A 15,931-nucleotide genomic window follows, 5' to 3' on the forward strand; every position below is an offset into this window, starting at 1 on the left:
TGGACAGCATACTGAACACACCTTGCGACAGACTCTCAACAGTTAGAAACCATTGTTGGCCTCAAGACAACTAAAAACTGATTTTTTTCCCATCCACTGTGGTACAACATTGCTGTGGTGGATGGCGTTACCTGATTAATAGTGCCACAATTGTTGACTGCCAAACTTATGCAGCCATGCATAGTGAACGTTACGGATGGCATAATGTGCATTTCAAACTCTAGCCGTTGTATTGCGATTCATCTGTCATTTGTAGCTGATCTCATTTATGTTAAGATGCTTACATCTATTGGAAAATTTTCGTTGAAATTAATTTTTGTTCCATGATGTTTCTCCCTGTGTCAGTAATAAGCTAGATATATAAGTAAGTTGTCCACAGCAGTGAGAGGGTTTGCAGAATAGGATGTGTAAACACAGCAGTTAAGAAAAAAAGCCAGAGGCCATGTTTAAAAATGTCCTCAGCATGTGGAGAATAGTGGAGTTTGAGAAGTTAACTTGTCTGCAGCAGTCAGAGAATTAATTCATTTGATTGAAGGTGGGGAATCAGAATCGTATCAGTTACATTTTATTATTCTGCTTCTTCTGTATGCTACCTCGTATCCTCATTTGACCGATATTTCTAAGTGAACACACTAATCTTCTACATATTTGGTTTTCCATTTTATGCTCTATAGTTTCTGAAGAAAGAGTCTTGAAAGCTTGAGATTAAGTGTGGGCAGTTTGATACATTCCTGTATGTTTTCTCTTGAAAGATGTTTGTTGCTTTTAATGAGTACTATTTCTATGTTGTTCAGCATTTAAGTTAATATTATTTTGAGACAGTACATTAGAATTTTGTTTTAGTTTGTATTAACATAAAAAAAGTAAAACTGATATGCAAGACATAATTGGATGCTTCTTTGTCCTTACAGCAGGTGCAAGGTATTTGGGCCCAAAGCTTAGAAGATGCCACGTGTGCTAGTGTTAATCACAAGTACCGACTCATTGTGTTTGGAAGGAGAAAGTAAGATTTTTCATACTGTCTTACTTTTCTGCTCTTTTCCTTAATTAGTTGTGGTTACCTACTGGGCATTAATATACAACAGGAGTTCCTACTTTGTGGCTGACAGAGAAGTCAAATCCTGGACTATCTTAATAATTTTGATATAAATTGTCATGCTTTTACTACAGAACCTAACATAATGTATTAAATACTTTGAATGATATCCCATGCTTTGGATATTAAAAATGGCATTGACATTAAATTTGCATGTATTCTGTTGTTTCAGCTCCCAGGCTGTTGTATATTGTATTGATGAGAGCACTGGTGGTTTGGAAGTGTCACATCATATTATGTTGTCAAATAAAGATTATCCAGGTTTGCCTGGACCTGTGAAATGTATTCGTTGGACACCAGATGGCTGTGCTATGGCTGTAGCTTGGGAACAGGGTGGAATCTCCTTATGGAGCACATTTGGTGCTCTGCTGATGTGCACTCTTGGTTGGGATTATGGCCTTAATGTAGATATTTCTTGCAGTAACCCTCTACTTGTAACAAGTATGGTGAGTCTTGCTAATATACTGAATTACTCTTTTTTATTTAACCTTTATTGATTAGTACAGTTAATTATTACCAGATAATTCTGATGCTCAAGTAAACCATTTGTTATCACTTTTCATTCAAATCATGGAAGCTGTACTACTTTGGATGGTGAAAGAAGCTGGCAGGGCTGTTGGTATCTTTCAACCACGATGTACAAAAGACTGCTGGTGATAATTAAGCTATCTGACGTAAAACATTAGTTATTTATACAGCTGCAACATCACTGAGACATTGTAATAGATGTACCATATTTGCACGAATATAGGTCACACTTTTCTTCCCTAAACTTTGGCTTGAAAAATAATGGTGCATGCTATAATTTGGAATTCCTGCCCTCAAATCATAAATCATCAATTTCAAAATGACAAGTGCATGTATCTTGTGTATAGAAAAACTTGATACAGTAGCTGCTCTCAAAAAAGACAAGGAACTTTGTTTCCACATCTGGATATTCGGAATTTTGCCCTTGAAATGCACACCGACTGATGAGAGTAGATGTTTCTGTATAAATCAAATGGCGTCAGTTGGCACCAACAACTGTTACAGTGCAGCCAACATATAGTTCAACACATGCTTGTAAACAGAAGCAGATGTACGTAACATAGGAATCCCAAACCACAGAAATGAAATACACTCCTGGAAATTGAAATAAGAACACCGTGAATTCATTGTCCCAGGAAGGGGAAACTTTATTGACACATTCCTGGGGTCAGATACATCACATGATCACACTGACAGAACCACAGGCACATAAACACAGGAAACAGAGCATGCACAATGTCGGCACTAGTACAGTGTATATCCACCTTTCGCAGCAATGCAGGCTGCTATTCTCCCATGGAGACGATCGTAGAGATGCTGGATGTAGTCCTGTGGAACGGCTTGCCATGCCATTTCCACCTGGCGCCTCAGGTGGACCAGCGTTCGTGCTGGACGTGCAGACCGCGTGAGACGACGCTTCATCCAGTCCCAAACATGCTCAATGGGGGACAGATCCGGAGATCTTGCTGGCCAGGGTAGTTGACTTACACCTTCTAGAGCACGTTGGGTGGCACGGGATACATGCGGACGTGCATTGTCCTGTTGGAACAGCAAGTTCCCTTGCCGGTCTAGGAATGGTAGAACGATGGGTTCGATGACGGTTTGGATGTACCGTGCACTATTCAGTGTCCCCTTGACGATCACCAGTGGTGTACGGCCAGTGTAGGAGATCGCTCCCCACACCATGATGCCGGGTGTTGGCCCTGTGTGCCTCGGTCGTATGCAGTCCTGATTGTGGCGCTCACCTGCATGGCGCCAAACACGCATACGACCATCATTGGCACCAAGGCAGAAGCGACTCTCATCGCTGAAGACGACACGTCTCCATTCGTCCCTCCATTCACACCTGTCGCGACACCACTGGAGGCGGGCTGCACGATGTTGGGGCGTGAGCGGAAGACGGCCTAACGGTGTGCGGGACCGTAGCCCAGCTTCATGGAGACGGTTGCGAATGGTCCTCGCCGATACCCCAGGAGCAACAGTGTCCCTAATTTGCTGGGAAGTGGCGGTGCGGTCCCCTACGGCACTGCGTAGGATCCTACGGTCTTGGCGTGCATCCGTGCGTCGCTGTGGTCCGGTCCCAGATCGACGGGCACGTGCACCTTCCGCCGACTACTGGCGACAACATCGATGTACTGTGGAGACCTCACGCCCCACGTGTTGAGCAATTCGGCGGTACGTCCACCCGGCCTCCCGCATGCCCACTATACGCCCTCGCTCAAAGTCCGTCAACTGCACATACGGTTCACATCCACGCTGTCGTGGCATGCTACCAGTGTTAAAGACTGCGATGGAGCTCCGTATGCCACGGCAAACTGGCTGACACTGACGGCGGCGGTGCACAAATGCTGCGCAGCTAGCGCCATTCGACGGCCAACACCGCGGTTCCTGGTGTGTCCGCTGTGCCGTGCGTGTGATCATTGCTTGTACAGCCCTCTCGCAGTGTCCGGAGCAAGTATGGTGGGTCTGACACACCGGTGTCAATGTGTTCTTTTTTCCATTTCCAGGAGTGTATGTATTTGAATTTGATGTGGTTTAAATTTGATGATGTATTCAATGGAGTTGCGGTTTGTTATAAAATATGTAGCAGTGACTGCATACATCATATTTATTATTAAAGGTATTAGAAAGCCATTTTCCTGCTCGTAGAGATACATGTTTCATTTTATTTATTGAAAACATTGTCAGTGAGGTATTTTTGTCTGATTTCTGCTTACATCTGGATATGTTATCTGCTTCCACATTTTTAGTTGTTGCAAATATGGAGTTCAAATACCTTTAGCGGGTGTATAGCATTTGCCAAATCCATGGCCACTTAAACGAAGAATTGTACTCAATCTAGTTTAGACGGATGGAGGCAAAATTCACCCAACATTGAACAGATTACCAGTAACGATAATTTTTTATGGCTTTGGCTGAAAATATATATCTAAAAGTGCAATAAATCTGAACACATAAAAACTTTACACAGTTGGTCCGATTTACTCCATACTATTTCACCCAAATTAAGCACAATCACTTCTCAGCATCACCAGCATATGAATCTTCATCCTTGTTAGATGAGCCAGAATGTTGCTCAGATCCACTGCCATAAAGGTCATCTTCAGTCACATCAAAATGATTGGAAGTTCTGTTTTTTTTTAAACTTCTAATTATAAGTTCTTCCCATATAGGTCGCCCAGTGGTCAAAATCCAACGGCACACCATTGACTCAGAAGAACATTGCAAATGGTCACCTGGCATCAAAGTTGGATGATTTATACATACAGCCAAAGGCTGCAACACACTTCTCATGCTGCTGGGAATAGTAACTAAGTCACAGTTTCCTTCTTTCAGATTCCGTTTCACTCAGTCACCAGTGTGCCCATGAAAACTGTCCAACACCAGCAATGATTTTGAACGAAGAAGAGCTCCTGGCCACTTATTCCAAACTACTGAAATCCAATCTAGGACCATTTTCTCTTGTCATCTGCTTACCGTCGCAAGCTCTTAGAATGATACCAGGTGGGAAGCTTTCTCCCTTGGGGAGGGTTTTGTGATTAAAAAACCACATATGGTAGCAATTTTCTTCTATCAGTCATAATGCTTAACATCACTCTGCACCGCTGCTTTTCAGCACCAAATGTTCGTATTTGCACACTACGTTCACTTAAGTTATTTACTGTAGTGCTGCTTGGAATATCAAGGTATACCGGCGATTGCTCTGCATTCCCTACTTGGGAAGGTAAACAACAATTTTCATGTCAGAGTCAGATTACGTAATGCTGGAAAGATAATAAACTGTCTTCATGAGTTTGAGGCAGTTTTTGCGCAATTGTAGTTCTACAACAAACAAATTATTTTGCTGCATAAATTGCCAAACCTACCCATGCAAAACTTCAAATCCTACTGGAAAACTATTTCTTCTATGTGCTATGTTGCAACCTGTAATTAGAATCATTTCTGTTGTAACAGCAGATCCACATTTCCTATTTTGGATTGCAAAATTGAGCAAGTTTTCAACATCTGGACATTCACACTTTTATGCTTGAAATGCATACTTACTTTTTGAAGGATTTACGAGTTTCTGTTCTGTTGCGCACCACCAGTGAACCCTTTTTTTTTTTTTTTTTTTTTTCCCGTCAACATCAAATGTGTGTTCAGCTCCCTGTTTCCTGTGTTCCTTTGCATAGCTGGTAACTTGAAATATGCTCACTATTTTTATATACTGTATTTAGCATATTTCGTGACAGTACCTTTTCTGTGAAATGTTTACAAGACGATATTTGTCTTGGCTTCAGTCGTCTAGTGGAAGTATGATTCCACAATGCAGTTTCGTTGGCTGCAGAAATGACCTGGTTCAATGTGTTATGCCTCATTTTTGGTGCTTCAAATGCCATTTCTTTGAATGTGGTTTCTTCTTAAAGTTTATATAAAAAAAGTAGTAACATAATTCATTTTTTCCTGTTCACTAGCAAATATTTATAGTGGCGACCTGCACATTGTTCTATCGTCAACACACACCAAGAGTTCACTGCCGACTGACTACAGACAAACATGACTCCTGCGTCAAAGACATTTTACACAACACACAAGCTTCCACTTGTAATCAGTCTCTTTGATATTCTTCATCACATCTACGAATAGTAATCAATATGCTGTCACTCTCAAAAATATAAGTAAATTAGCATAAAATAAGGCAAATTACAATTTAAAAAATTCTGACAAAAATATAAGAAAACATTTACAACTTCCCTCATTAAATTTGGTATCGACAAATCCAGTAGAAAATAACACATCTCCCAGATCCATTACAACTGCTCCCCGGGCTTTTGTTGTTATGAACATATACAACAAAATCCCGACCACACTCAGTAATGGATCTGTATTACACAATTAGTACATTAATGATGCAGTCTGATAACCTCTTCCAAATTTGGACTCTTTAAATCTGTGGACTTGTTACTGGCTGTTGTTGCAATGATCCTTCCCCATCAATCTCATACACAAAAAAATTCAAGTAAAGAAATTATTTAACATGACAAATATACATGGCATAAAACATACATGAGAAATATTCTAAAATACAGCATACAGATTGAAAATAATAGTAAGATAAAACTCATTTTCTAGAATAAGATATCTACAACCACTTCTTTGATCACACTGTGCCAACTGGTTCTCATAATTAAATTTTTTGTTCCCCATATTAATGTTAATTTCATTTTGCTTACATATTGTACAATAAAAATGATACTGGACATATATAGTGTAGTGTTTTTTTTTTCTATATATTTGCCTTTTATATATTTTTACTTCTGATTTTCTTTTTGAATTTTTTTTAATGTATTTTTTTACTGATGGTTTTTTATATATATATATATATATATATATATACACACACACACACACACACACACACACACACACACTCCTGGAAATGGAAAAAAGAACACATTGACACCGGTGTGTCAGACCCACCATACTTGCTCCGGACACTGCGAGAGGGCTGTACAAGCAATGATCACACGCACGGCACAGCGGACACACCAGGAACCGCGGTGTTGGCCGTCGAATGGCGCTAGCTGCGCAGCATTTGTGCACCGCCGCCGTCAGTGTCAGCCAGTTTGCCGTGGCATACGGAGCTCCATCGCAGTCTTTAACACTGGTAGCATGCCGCGACAGCGTGGACGTGAACCATATGTGCAGTTGACGGACTTTGAGCGAGGGCGTATAGTGGGCATGCGGGAGGCCGGGTGGACGTACCGCCGAATTGCTCAACACGTGGGGCGTGAGGTCTCCACAGTACATCGATGTTGTCGCCAGTGGTCGGCGGAAGGTGCACGTGCCTGTCGATCTGGGACCGGACCGCAGCGATGCACGGATGCACGCCAAGACTGTAGGATCCTACGCAGTGCCGTAGGGGACCGCACCGCCACTTCCCAGCAAATTAGGGACACTGTTGCTCCTGGGGTATCGGCGAGGACCATTCGCAACCGTCTCCATGAAGCTGGGCTACGGTCCCGCACACCGTTAGGCCGTCTTCCGCTCACGCCCCAACATCGTGCAGCCCGCCTCCAGTGGTGTCGCGACAGGCGTGAATGGAGGGACGAATGGAGATGTGTCGTCTTCAGCGATGAGAGTCGCTTCTGCCTTGGTGCCAATGATGGTCGTATGCGTGTTTGGCGGCGTGCAGGTGAGCGCCACAATCAGGACTGCATACGACCGAGGCACACAGGGCCAACACCCGGCATCATGGTGTGGGGAGCGATCTCCTACACTGGCCATACACCACTGGTGATCGTCGAGGGGACACTGAATAGTGCACGGTACATCCAAACCGTCATGGAACCCATCGTTCTACCATTCCTAGACCGGCAAGGGAACTTGCTGTTCCAACAGGACCATGCATGTCCGCATGTATCCCGTGCCACCCAACGTGCTCTAGAAGGTGTAAGTCAACTACCCTGGCCAGCAAGATCTTCGGATCTGTCCCCCATTGAGCATGTTAGGGACTGGATGAAGCATCGTCTCACGCGGTCTGCACGTCCAACACGAACGCTGGTCCAGCTGAGGCGCCAGGTGGAAATGGCATGGCAAGCCGTTCCACAGGACTACATCCAGCATCTCTACGATCATCTCCATGGGAGAATAGCAGCCTGCATTGCTGCGAAAGGTGGATATACACTGTACTAGTGCCGACATTGTGCATGCTCTGTTGCCTGTGTCTATGTGCCTGTGGTTCTGTCAGTGTGATCATGTGATGTATCTGACCCCAGGAATGTGTCAATAAAGTTTCCCCTTCCTGGGACAATGAATTCACGGTGTTCTTATTTCAATTTCCAGGAGTGTGTGTGTGTGTGTGTGTGTGTGTGTGTGTGTGTGTGTGTATATATATATATATATATATATATTGCTTATGATTTTCTTTTTGAATTTTATATATATATATTTTTTTCTTATGCTTTTCTTTCTTTTAGTACAGCTAAAGATACATCAGTATTATCTAATTTTTTTTTACAATGATTTATGTACACTTGCCTCTCTACTACAATATTACTACAAGTCACATTCTTGTGAAGAGTACTTTCGCTCCCCACAACATCAGTATAAAGAACAATAAATTGCTCATATATCATGAGGCTTTATCTAAAATTGGTTTTGAAACTTATACCTTTGCATGCATGTCCTCACATGCATGCCTTCACTCACAGGGAAGACTTAGCTTCTAAAAATTAGAAAAATACAGAAATGATCACTATGGAGACTTTTTTTTGTAATAAAAGTAAAAATAAAACTTTCTCTCATTCTTCGTTACAACAGTGTTTTTTCATCATTTTCAATTAACATGTGACTTCAAATTATTAATTTATACATGCAAATATACATACTTGGTTGTACAGGTAGTTTTGTTCCAGCAAGCATATTCCAGTGGAGGACTTTTGTTTTAGATGATAATAGGTTATTTAAATTTTGAAATTATGATTTCTGTTTATATAGTTTCAAAGAGACAACATTCCTGAGACCAAATAATTTCTTTGACTTAGGGTATACCAAACGATAAGCATTAGGATGTGGATTTTCTATGACTTCAAAAGGCCTAATATAGATATAAAATTTTTTTTTAATTTCTGAAGTTAACATTTTTGATTTTTCGTGAGATTTGACCAGAACAAGATCCCCAATTTTGAAAGTGGTTAATTTTACCCTATTGTTATGTCTTTTATTCCTCTTTTCCCCTTGTTTCCTCATAGTTTCCCTGACAATATCTTCTCTCTCTTGCATGGTTAAAGATGTACATTTAGGAAATTCAATAAGTTCTGATATAAGATTTGGAGGTCTGATATTAAACATTATCTCATACAGTGAAAATCCTGTGGAACTATGTTGTAGGCTATTCATAAGATCTTCAAAATTTCGAATGTGGTCAAACCAGGTTGGATGTTTATGGCTACAATAGGTTCTGCAGAGTCTCCCAATTTCCCTCATATATCTTGCTGCAGGGTTGGTGGATGGAGAATAAACAGATATAAGTATATGCTTCAATTTTGATCTTTCAATAAACTTTTTCCAAATTTTAGAGGTGAACTGTGAACCATTATCTGATAATATAGCTTTTGGTTTACCCACCTGTGCGAAATAATCTCTTTCAATTTTTATTATAATTTCATAGCTAGTAGCTTCTTTCACTGGATGTAGTTTAATTAATTTTGAAAATACATTTACCATAACAAATATGTAACAGTGACCATATTTACTCTTTGGTAACATTCCATATAAGTCCACAGCGATAAGATCTAAAGGTTTTTCCGGAATAATGTTTTGCATCTCTCCACCACGTCTTTGATTGCTCACTCTCTGACATTTGTCACAGATTGTCAATTCTTTTTTTACCTTCTTTCCAATATTGTAAAAATAAATGTTTTCTTGTATCTTTTGAATGCACTTCTGTATCCCACAATGACCAAAACTTTCATGTATGTAAATAATCAGCTTTTCAGCATCTGCCTCTGACCAACACAGTTTCCAATTATCAGAATCTACATCTGTTCTCCGAAATAAAATCCCCTTATGTAATTTGTAAAATTTATCAAGTTTCTCATACCCCTTCTTGCCTAAACATTCTTTGATTAATTTCAACTTTGATCTAAATTTTGATTTTTCCTAATTTTGTTACACATAGTTCTAATTGTTTTCCCATTTTCCACCCCTTTCAAGTATCTAATTTTAAATTGCTTTTCTTCCTCTTTTTCAAAAATCTCCTTTTCTCCCCCAATTGGTAACCTCGAAAGTGAATCAGCTACTACATTCTCAGAACCTTTTATGTACTTGATTTCAAAGTCAAACTGTTGCAGAAATATTGCCCATCTGGTCAATCTACTGTGGTATAATTTGCACTCTGGTAAGTAACTCAAAGCTTTGTGATCCGAAAATACTATGTTTTTATGTCCAATAAGGTAAATTCTAAATTTTGTAAAAGCCCAATGAATTGCCAAAAGTTCCTTCTCTGTGACTGTATAATTTTTTTCGTGCTTGAGCAACATTCCGCTTGCAGATGCTATGGCACAATGTATCTTAACTCCATTCTCTGCTCTTTCTTGAAACAACTCTGCTCCAAGCCCATAATTACTGCTAGCAGTGTTCAAACAAAATGGTAAATTAAAATCAGGTCTGTGTAATAAGTGTTGCTTCCTCAACTCTTGCTTAATTTTATCAAACTCTTCCTGACAACTTTTATCCCAAACCCAAACAGTGTTTTTCTTTTAAGTAACTGACTTAAACGTGGTGCATTCAGACTCTGATCACTTATATGTTTTCGGTAATAACCGCATAACCCAAAGAACGACTTTAATTGTTTTTTAGTCTTAGGAATAGGAATTTCTGAGATTGTTTTAATTTTTTCTGGATCTGCCAAAATTCCCTTGTCTGTGACAACATGACCCAAAAATTTTAATTGAGAAACTGCAAACTTACATTTCTCTAATTTCAATGTCATCCCCCCTTTTCTAAGTTTTTCACAAATTGACTTCAAAATTGAAAAATGTTCCTCCCAATTTTGCCCTGTAACCAAAATGTCATCTACATAAATTATCAGTTTAGATGTAAGTTCTTGCCCCAGTACATGATCCAAAGCTCTTATAAACTTGGAAACAGAAGAATTTAACCCAAATGGCACAACACAATATTGGTAACTCTTACCATTGTACAAGAAAGCAGTATATTTTCTAGAATTAACCAAAAGTGGTACCTGATGAAATCCTGAAGTTAGATGCAAACTTTACATATATTTTATATCTGTAAATTTATAGAGTAACTCATCAATATTTTCAGGATGGTCTGTCTGTCTGAACAAAATTTTGTTTAAGTGTCTAGAGTCCAAAACCAATCTTACTCCACCATCTTCTTTCGAAACATCTACTAGAGGATTATTATATGCACTCATACTCCTTTCTATTATATTACATCCTTCCATCTTTTTCAGCTCTTTCTCAACAACAGGTCTTTTTGATATTGCAATTCTGTATGGTTTTATGAAAAATGGTTCATGAGGTTTTACCTGAAGCTCACACTGATAACCCTTTACCCTACCAGGTATGTCATTGAAAACATCACTGTGTTCCCACAGCAGATTTTCTAACTGTTGTTTTTGTTTTTGTTCCCCAGATAAATTTTGTGTTTCTGAAATCTTCAAATTTACTAAATTCCCAGCCGGCCGCGGTGGTCTAGCGGTTCTGGCGTTGCAGTCGGGAACCGCGGGACTGCTACAGTCGCAGGTTCGAATCCTGCCTCGGGCATGGGTGTGTGTGATCTCCTTAGGTTAGTTAGGTTTAAGTAGTTCTAAGTTCTAGGGGACTTATGACCTAAGATGTTGAGTCCCATAGTGCTCAGAGCCATTTACTAAATTCCCAAATCCAACTTCATCAGTATCAAATCTATGAATTTCAATATTCTCCACTCTATTTTCTTTTAGTAAATTGATACTGTCAAAATTTCCTTTACTCTGATCACCAAGTGTGTTCACAAAATTTGTCTGAATGTATTCCCTTTCACTAGTTTCTATCAAAAGTTTTCTTCCAACCCAATCAAATGCTGTATTTACTTTTACTATCCAATTCATACCCAAAAGAAAATCCTCATTAAATTCCTGAATTACAAAACATCCATGTGTGAACAACTTGCCTTCAATTAAAAATGTCACTAAAGCCTGGCTTTTTACCAATTTACTGCTCTTCCCAGTAGCACCTTTTATCTTCACGCCAACAACTGGCATTTCAACATAATCTTTCCCCACTTTCAATTTCTTGCTTAACCTTTCAGATATTCCCGAGATCTCACTTCCTGTATCAATTAAACATTTACCAATCCATGACCCAATGTGAACTTTTATATAAGGACTGCAAAATTGATCACTTTTCTCAGAACCTGTATCCTCATGTAATAAATCACTTTCAATTTCCCCAAACCTATACTTATCAGAATTATATGGTATACCATTATATGCATTATTTGTCACAATTATAAAATTTGGACAAGATACGGAATTGTCATTAGTGCTCTCTATTATCTCATATAGCCAAGAATTCTCATCCAAATCACATTGTATACTATTGAAGTACTTATCCTTGAGCTTTTCAAAAATAAAATATCTCATCTTTTTCCACCACTCAGGACATATAGTTTCACATACATTAATAAGCATCTTTCTAAAGTTCTTGTCAAAAGAAATAGTTTCACTGTTCAGCCACAGATTCATAAGAAATGTGTGTGTGTCATTAGTATCTGTAAATGTTTCACTTAGGCTAGAAGTTATACATGTGTCATCATTATTTGTGTAGTCAGATTCTTTACCAACAACATCAAAATTCACACTTTCACATACACCCTGCTTGCGAGCCTTATTCATCCTGGTAACATCCCTGGGAATTTCTATAATATTCTCACTATTTAATCCATTTTCAACCATATGTATACTAAACTCCCTATTTAAACTAATGAAACACCTTTCCTCAACATCATCATCAATACCATTACCATCATTATCAACTTTATCATCAACATCATTATCATTATACATATTCAGGTCACACACATTCAAATTATCCCCCAAAATATTATTTCCCCTTTCTAAAGTTACCAGATCCCTTTCACCAATATTTTCATTGTCACAGCATGCGTTCTCTCTTTCATTCACACACGTCTTTGAACTACTACAGATTACATCATCTGACAAAGTGTTGTTCTTTTCTGCCCAAGTATAAAATTATATGAATCACAATTACTTTTATCTACTGTATGTTCTTGTGTACTGAAAATTTTATCTTCATCGATATCATCATTATTTTCCTCTTGAAATTTCTTCAATAAGTAACAACTAATAACCTCATGTGATAGCTTAGGTTTGGAACTGTCATGTTTGGGTTTATGATTATCACATCCATTGGTCCTTTCATCAAGCTCACCTTCTGCCTCAACCTTGTGGACCTTCAAGGGGGCGTCTACTCGTTTTTTATTTCCTGAATTACAACTGGTTCCTGTTTGAACTGCTGATTGTGGTTCTGCCAATGTCTCTGATCAACATTTCTGTTCCCATTCCTATGCCAAACATTACCTGGTTGTTGGTAGTTTCTGTTGTACTGATCTCTACCAAAATTTATGTGATTTTGATCCCTAAAGTGTTCTCTATTTAGTTGATTATTTCCGCGAAAATGTTGTTCTTGTTTTGGATGAAAGTTATAGTCCTTCTTTTGAAAATTGTTATATCCCCCTGAATTTTGACTGACAGCATGATAAATTGTTATGTTCCCTTTTTTGAAAGTTATCGTTTCCCCAATTTTGACCACTACCTTTCTGAGTAAACCCACTGTGTGTTCTTGTTGTTACCCTATCCAACTTTTCAATATAATTGAGAAACTGCTCAACATTACTATCGGGACAATGAACTAAACTCAACTGCATTGCTGATGGCAATCTTCTCTTTAAGGTATCAATTTTGATCAAGTCATCCAAAGGTTTTGTTAAATGAATAAGTTTTTGAAGTTCACTTTTACAAAATTGTTTCATGCTCCCATCTGATTCTCTATAGTTTCTCCCATTCAAAAATTCACTTTTGATCCTAGTTTGTTTAAGATCATCCCAAAAATTTTCCAGAAATTTTGATTCAAACTCTGAAAAGGTCATCCCCACAGTTACAATCTGGTTTGCCCAAGTCAAAGCTTCCCCTTCCAAGAATTTTTTCACAAATTTAATTTTATATCATCTGGTGAGTGAGGTAAACAACAATCCTTACAACACCTTACAACACTGTATAAAATCAACTGGGTGTAAGGGTCCACCTACTGAAAAGTGCTTCACTGGAATATTAGATACAAGATTGCATGTGTTGACATTGTGATTTTTGCTTTGAAATTCAATGTTAAAGTTTTTTCGCTAAGTTCTTTGACAGATTTTTTGTTTTCTAAATCATTGCGTTCTACTGTTTTTTTTCTAGAGTAACGAAATGATTGTCAGTTTTTTGTTCTACATTTTTTACTAAAACTTTTGTGTTCTCATCCAAATTTTTAATTTCCCCTTTTATTTCATTAAAATCAATTAAATTTCTTTCCCTATCTGCCAGTAACTCATTTTTCACAGTATTAATTTCATCGCTCAATTTAGCATCAATTTCATTTACTTTTTCTTCCACAGATTCAATTTTTTCCTCAACACTGCCAGCTCTGTTCGAAAGATCACCCACTTGGGTATTGACTGCTTGGACTTGCAACAAAATGTTATCAATTTTTTCATCCCAGTAAGTCTTATTGTCGTCAACTGATTGTTTAATTTGTTTCGTGAAATTTACAAGAAACTTTTTAAATCAAATTGATCGGTTCTTTCTGTTTCATTTGACCTGTCCTGATTTTCGAAGTCTATTAAATTACTATTTTCTACTTTAGGCACAATACTCTCGAAAATCTCATAAGTCATTGTGAAAAAAAAATTATATACAACAATACAAAAGAAGATAAAAATATTGTTTTAACAAAATACGAGGGTTTCGTGACTTATGTGGAACACTCTTCTACTGTTGCAAATCCACATTTTCCATCCATGTGATTGTTGACCAAAATTCTTGAAATTACTTCTTCTGTTGAAAATTATATTTTTTGCCAAAACATTTCTTCTCCAAAACTTTTACTTCCCGATGAACACAAATACTGTAACACACATTCTGAAAAACTGGTATGAACACACACAAATTTTCTTCTTCGTAGCACTGTTGAAGATCATATGAACACAATATCCCGGCTCAGCCCCCAGTTGAAATATGCTCACTATTTTTATATACTGTATTTAGCATATTTCGTGACAGTACCTTTTCGTGAAATGTTTACAAGACGATATTTGTCTTGGCTTCAGTCATCTAGTGGAAGTATGATTCCACAATGCAGTTTCGTCGGCTGCAGAAATGACCTGGTTCAATGCGTTTGCCTCATTTTTGGTGCTTCAAATACCATTTCTTCGAATGTGGTTTCTTCTTAAAGTTTATATAAAAAAAGTAGTAACATAATTCATTTTTTCCTGTTCGCTAGCAAATATTTATAACGGCGACCTACACATTGTTCTGTCATCAACACACACCAAGAGTTCACTGCCGACTGACTACAGTCAAAGACGACTCCAGCGTCAAAGACATTTTACACAACACACAAGCTTCCACTTGTAATCAGTCTCTTTGATATTCTTCGTCACATCTACTAATAGTAATCAATATGCTGTCACTCTCAAAAATATAAGTAAATTAGCATAAAATAAGGCAAATTACAATTTAAAAAAAAATTCTGACAAAAATATAAGAAAACATTTACAACTTCCCTCATTAAATTTGGTATCGACAAATCCAGTAGAAAATAACACATCTCCCAGATCCATTACACCATCGTCGATCATAAACCAAAAGCTCAACCTTTCAAATGTCCACAACTTTCTTACACTGTCCCCTGAATTAATCACGTCACCAGACCTTCCAATAAATCTAGTATTTGGATGACACATCTCATGTGTATATGGACCGGTATACTTTAGTTAGACAAATGCAGAAAAAGTATTGAACTTTCTCATAAATTTATTAGTGTTGCTTTATCAGATATCTACTTTTTACTATTATCTTGTGTCAAAAGTTAGGTATGGCCTATATTCTCATAGGGCCTATAGTCATTAAAATATGGTACACAGAATTTTGTGACCTGATCGGTTATGATAGATGTGGAAAGAAACCTGACCAAACTCATTCTAACTGTTTGGACTCTTCTTTTGTCATTTGGACTACAATTAGACGTAAAAGCAAGTTGT

At 38.1% G+C, this 15,931-nt stretch overlaps 1 protein-coding gene across 2 annotated transcripts in view; it reads left to right on the forward strand.

Moving 5' to 3' along the window:
* Positions 1-15,931, forward strand: part of LOC124798690 (guanine nucleotide exchange factor subunit Rich) — a 305,412-nt gene that overhangs the window by 91,500 nt on the left and 197,981 nt on the right. For both annotated transcript variants that reach the window (XM_047262195.1, XM_047262196.1), the window contains 2 exons: positions 912-1,003; positions 1,269-1,542. In XM_047262195.1, the coding sequence (XP_047118151.1) occupies positions 912-1,003; positions 1,269-1,542 (366 nt within the window). The remainder of the gene's footprint in view (positions 1-911; positions 1,004-1,268; positions 1,543-15,931) is intronic.

Source organism: Schistocerca piceifrons, chromosome 5, assembly GCF_021461385.2.
Source record: "Schistocerca piceifrons isolate TAMUIC-IGC-003096 chromosome 5, iqSchPice1.1, whole genome shotgun sequence".
Taxonomy (NCBI): Eukaryota; Metazoa; Arthropoda; class Insecta; order Orthoptera; family Acrididae; genus Schistocerca; species Schistocerca piceifrons.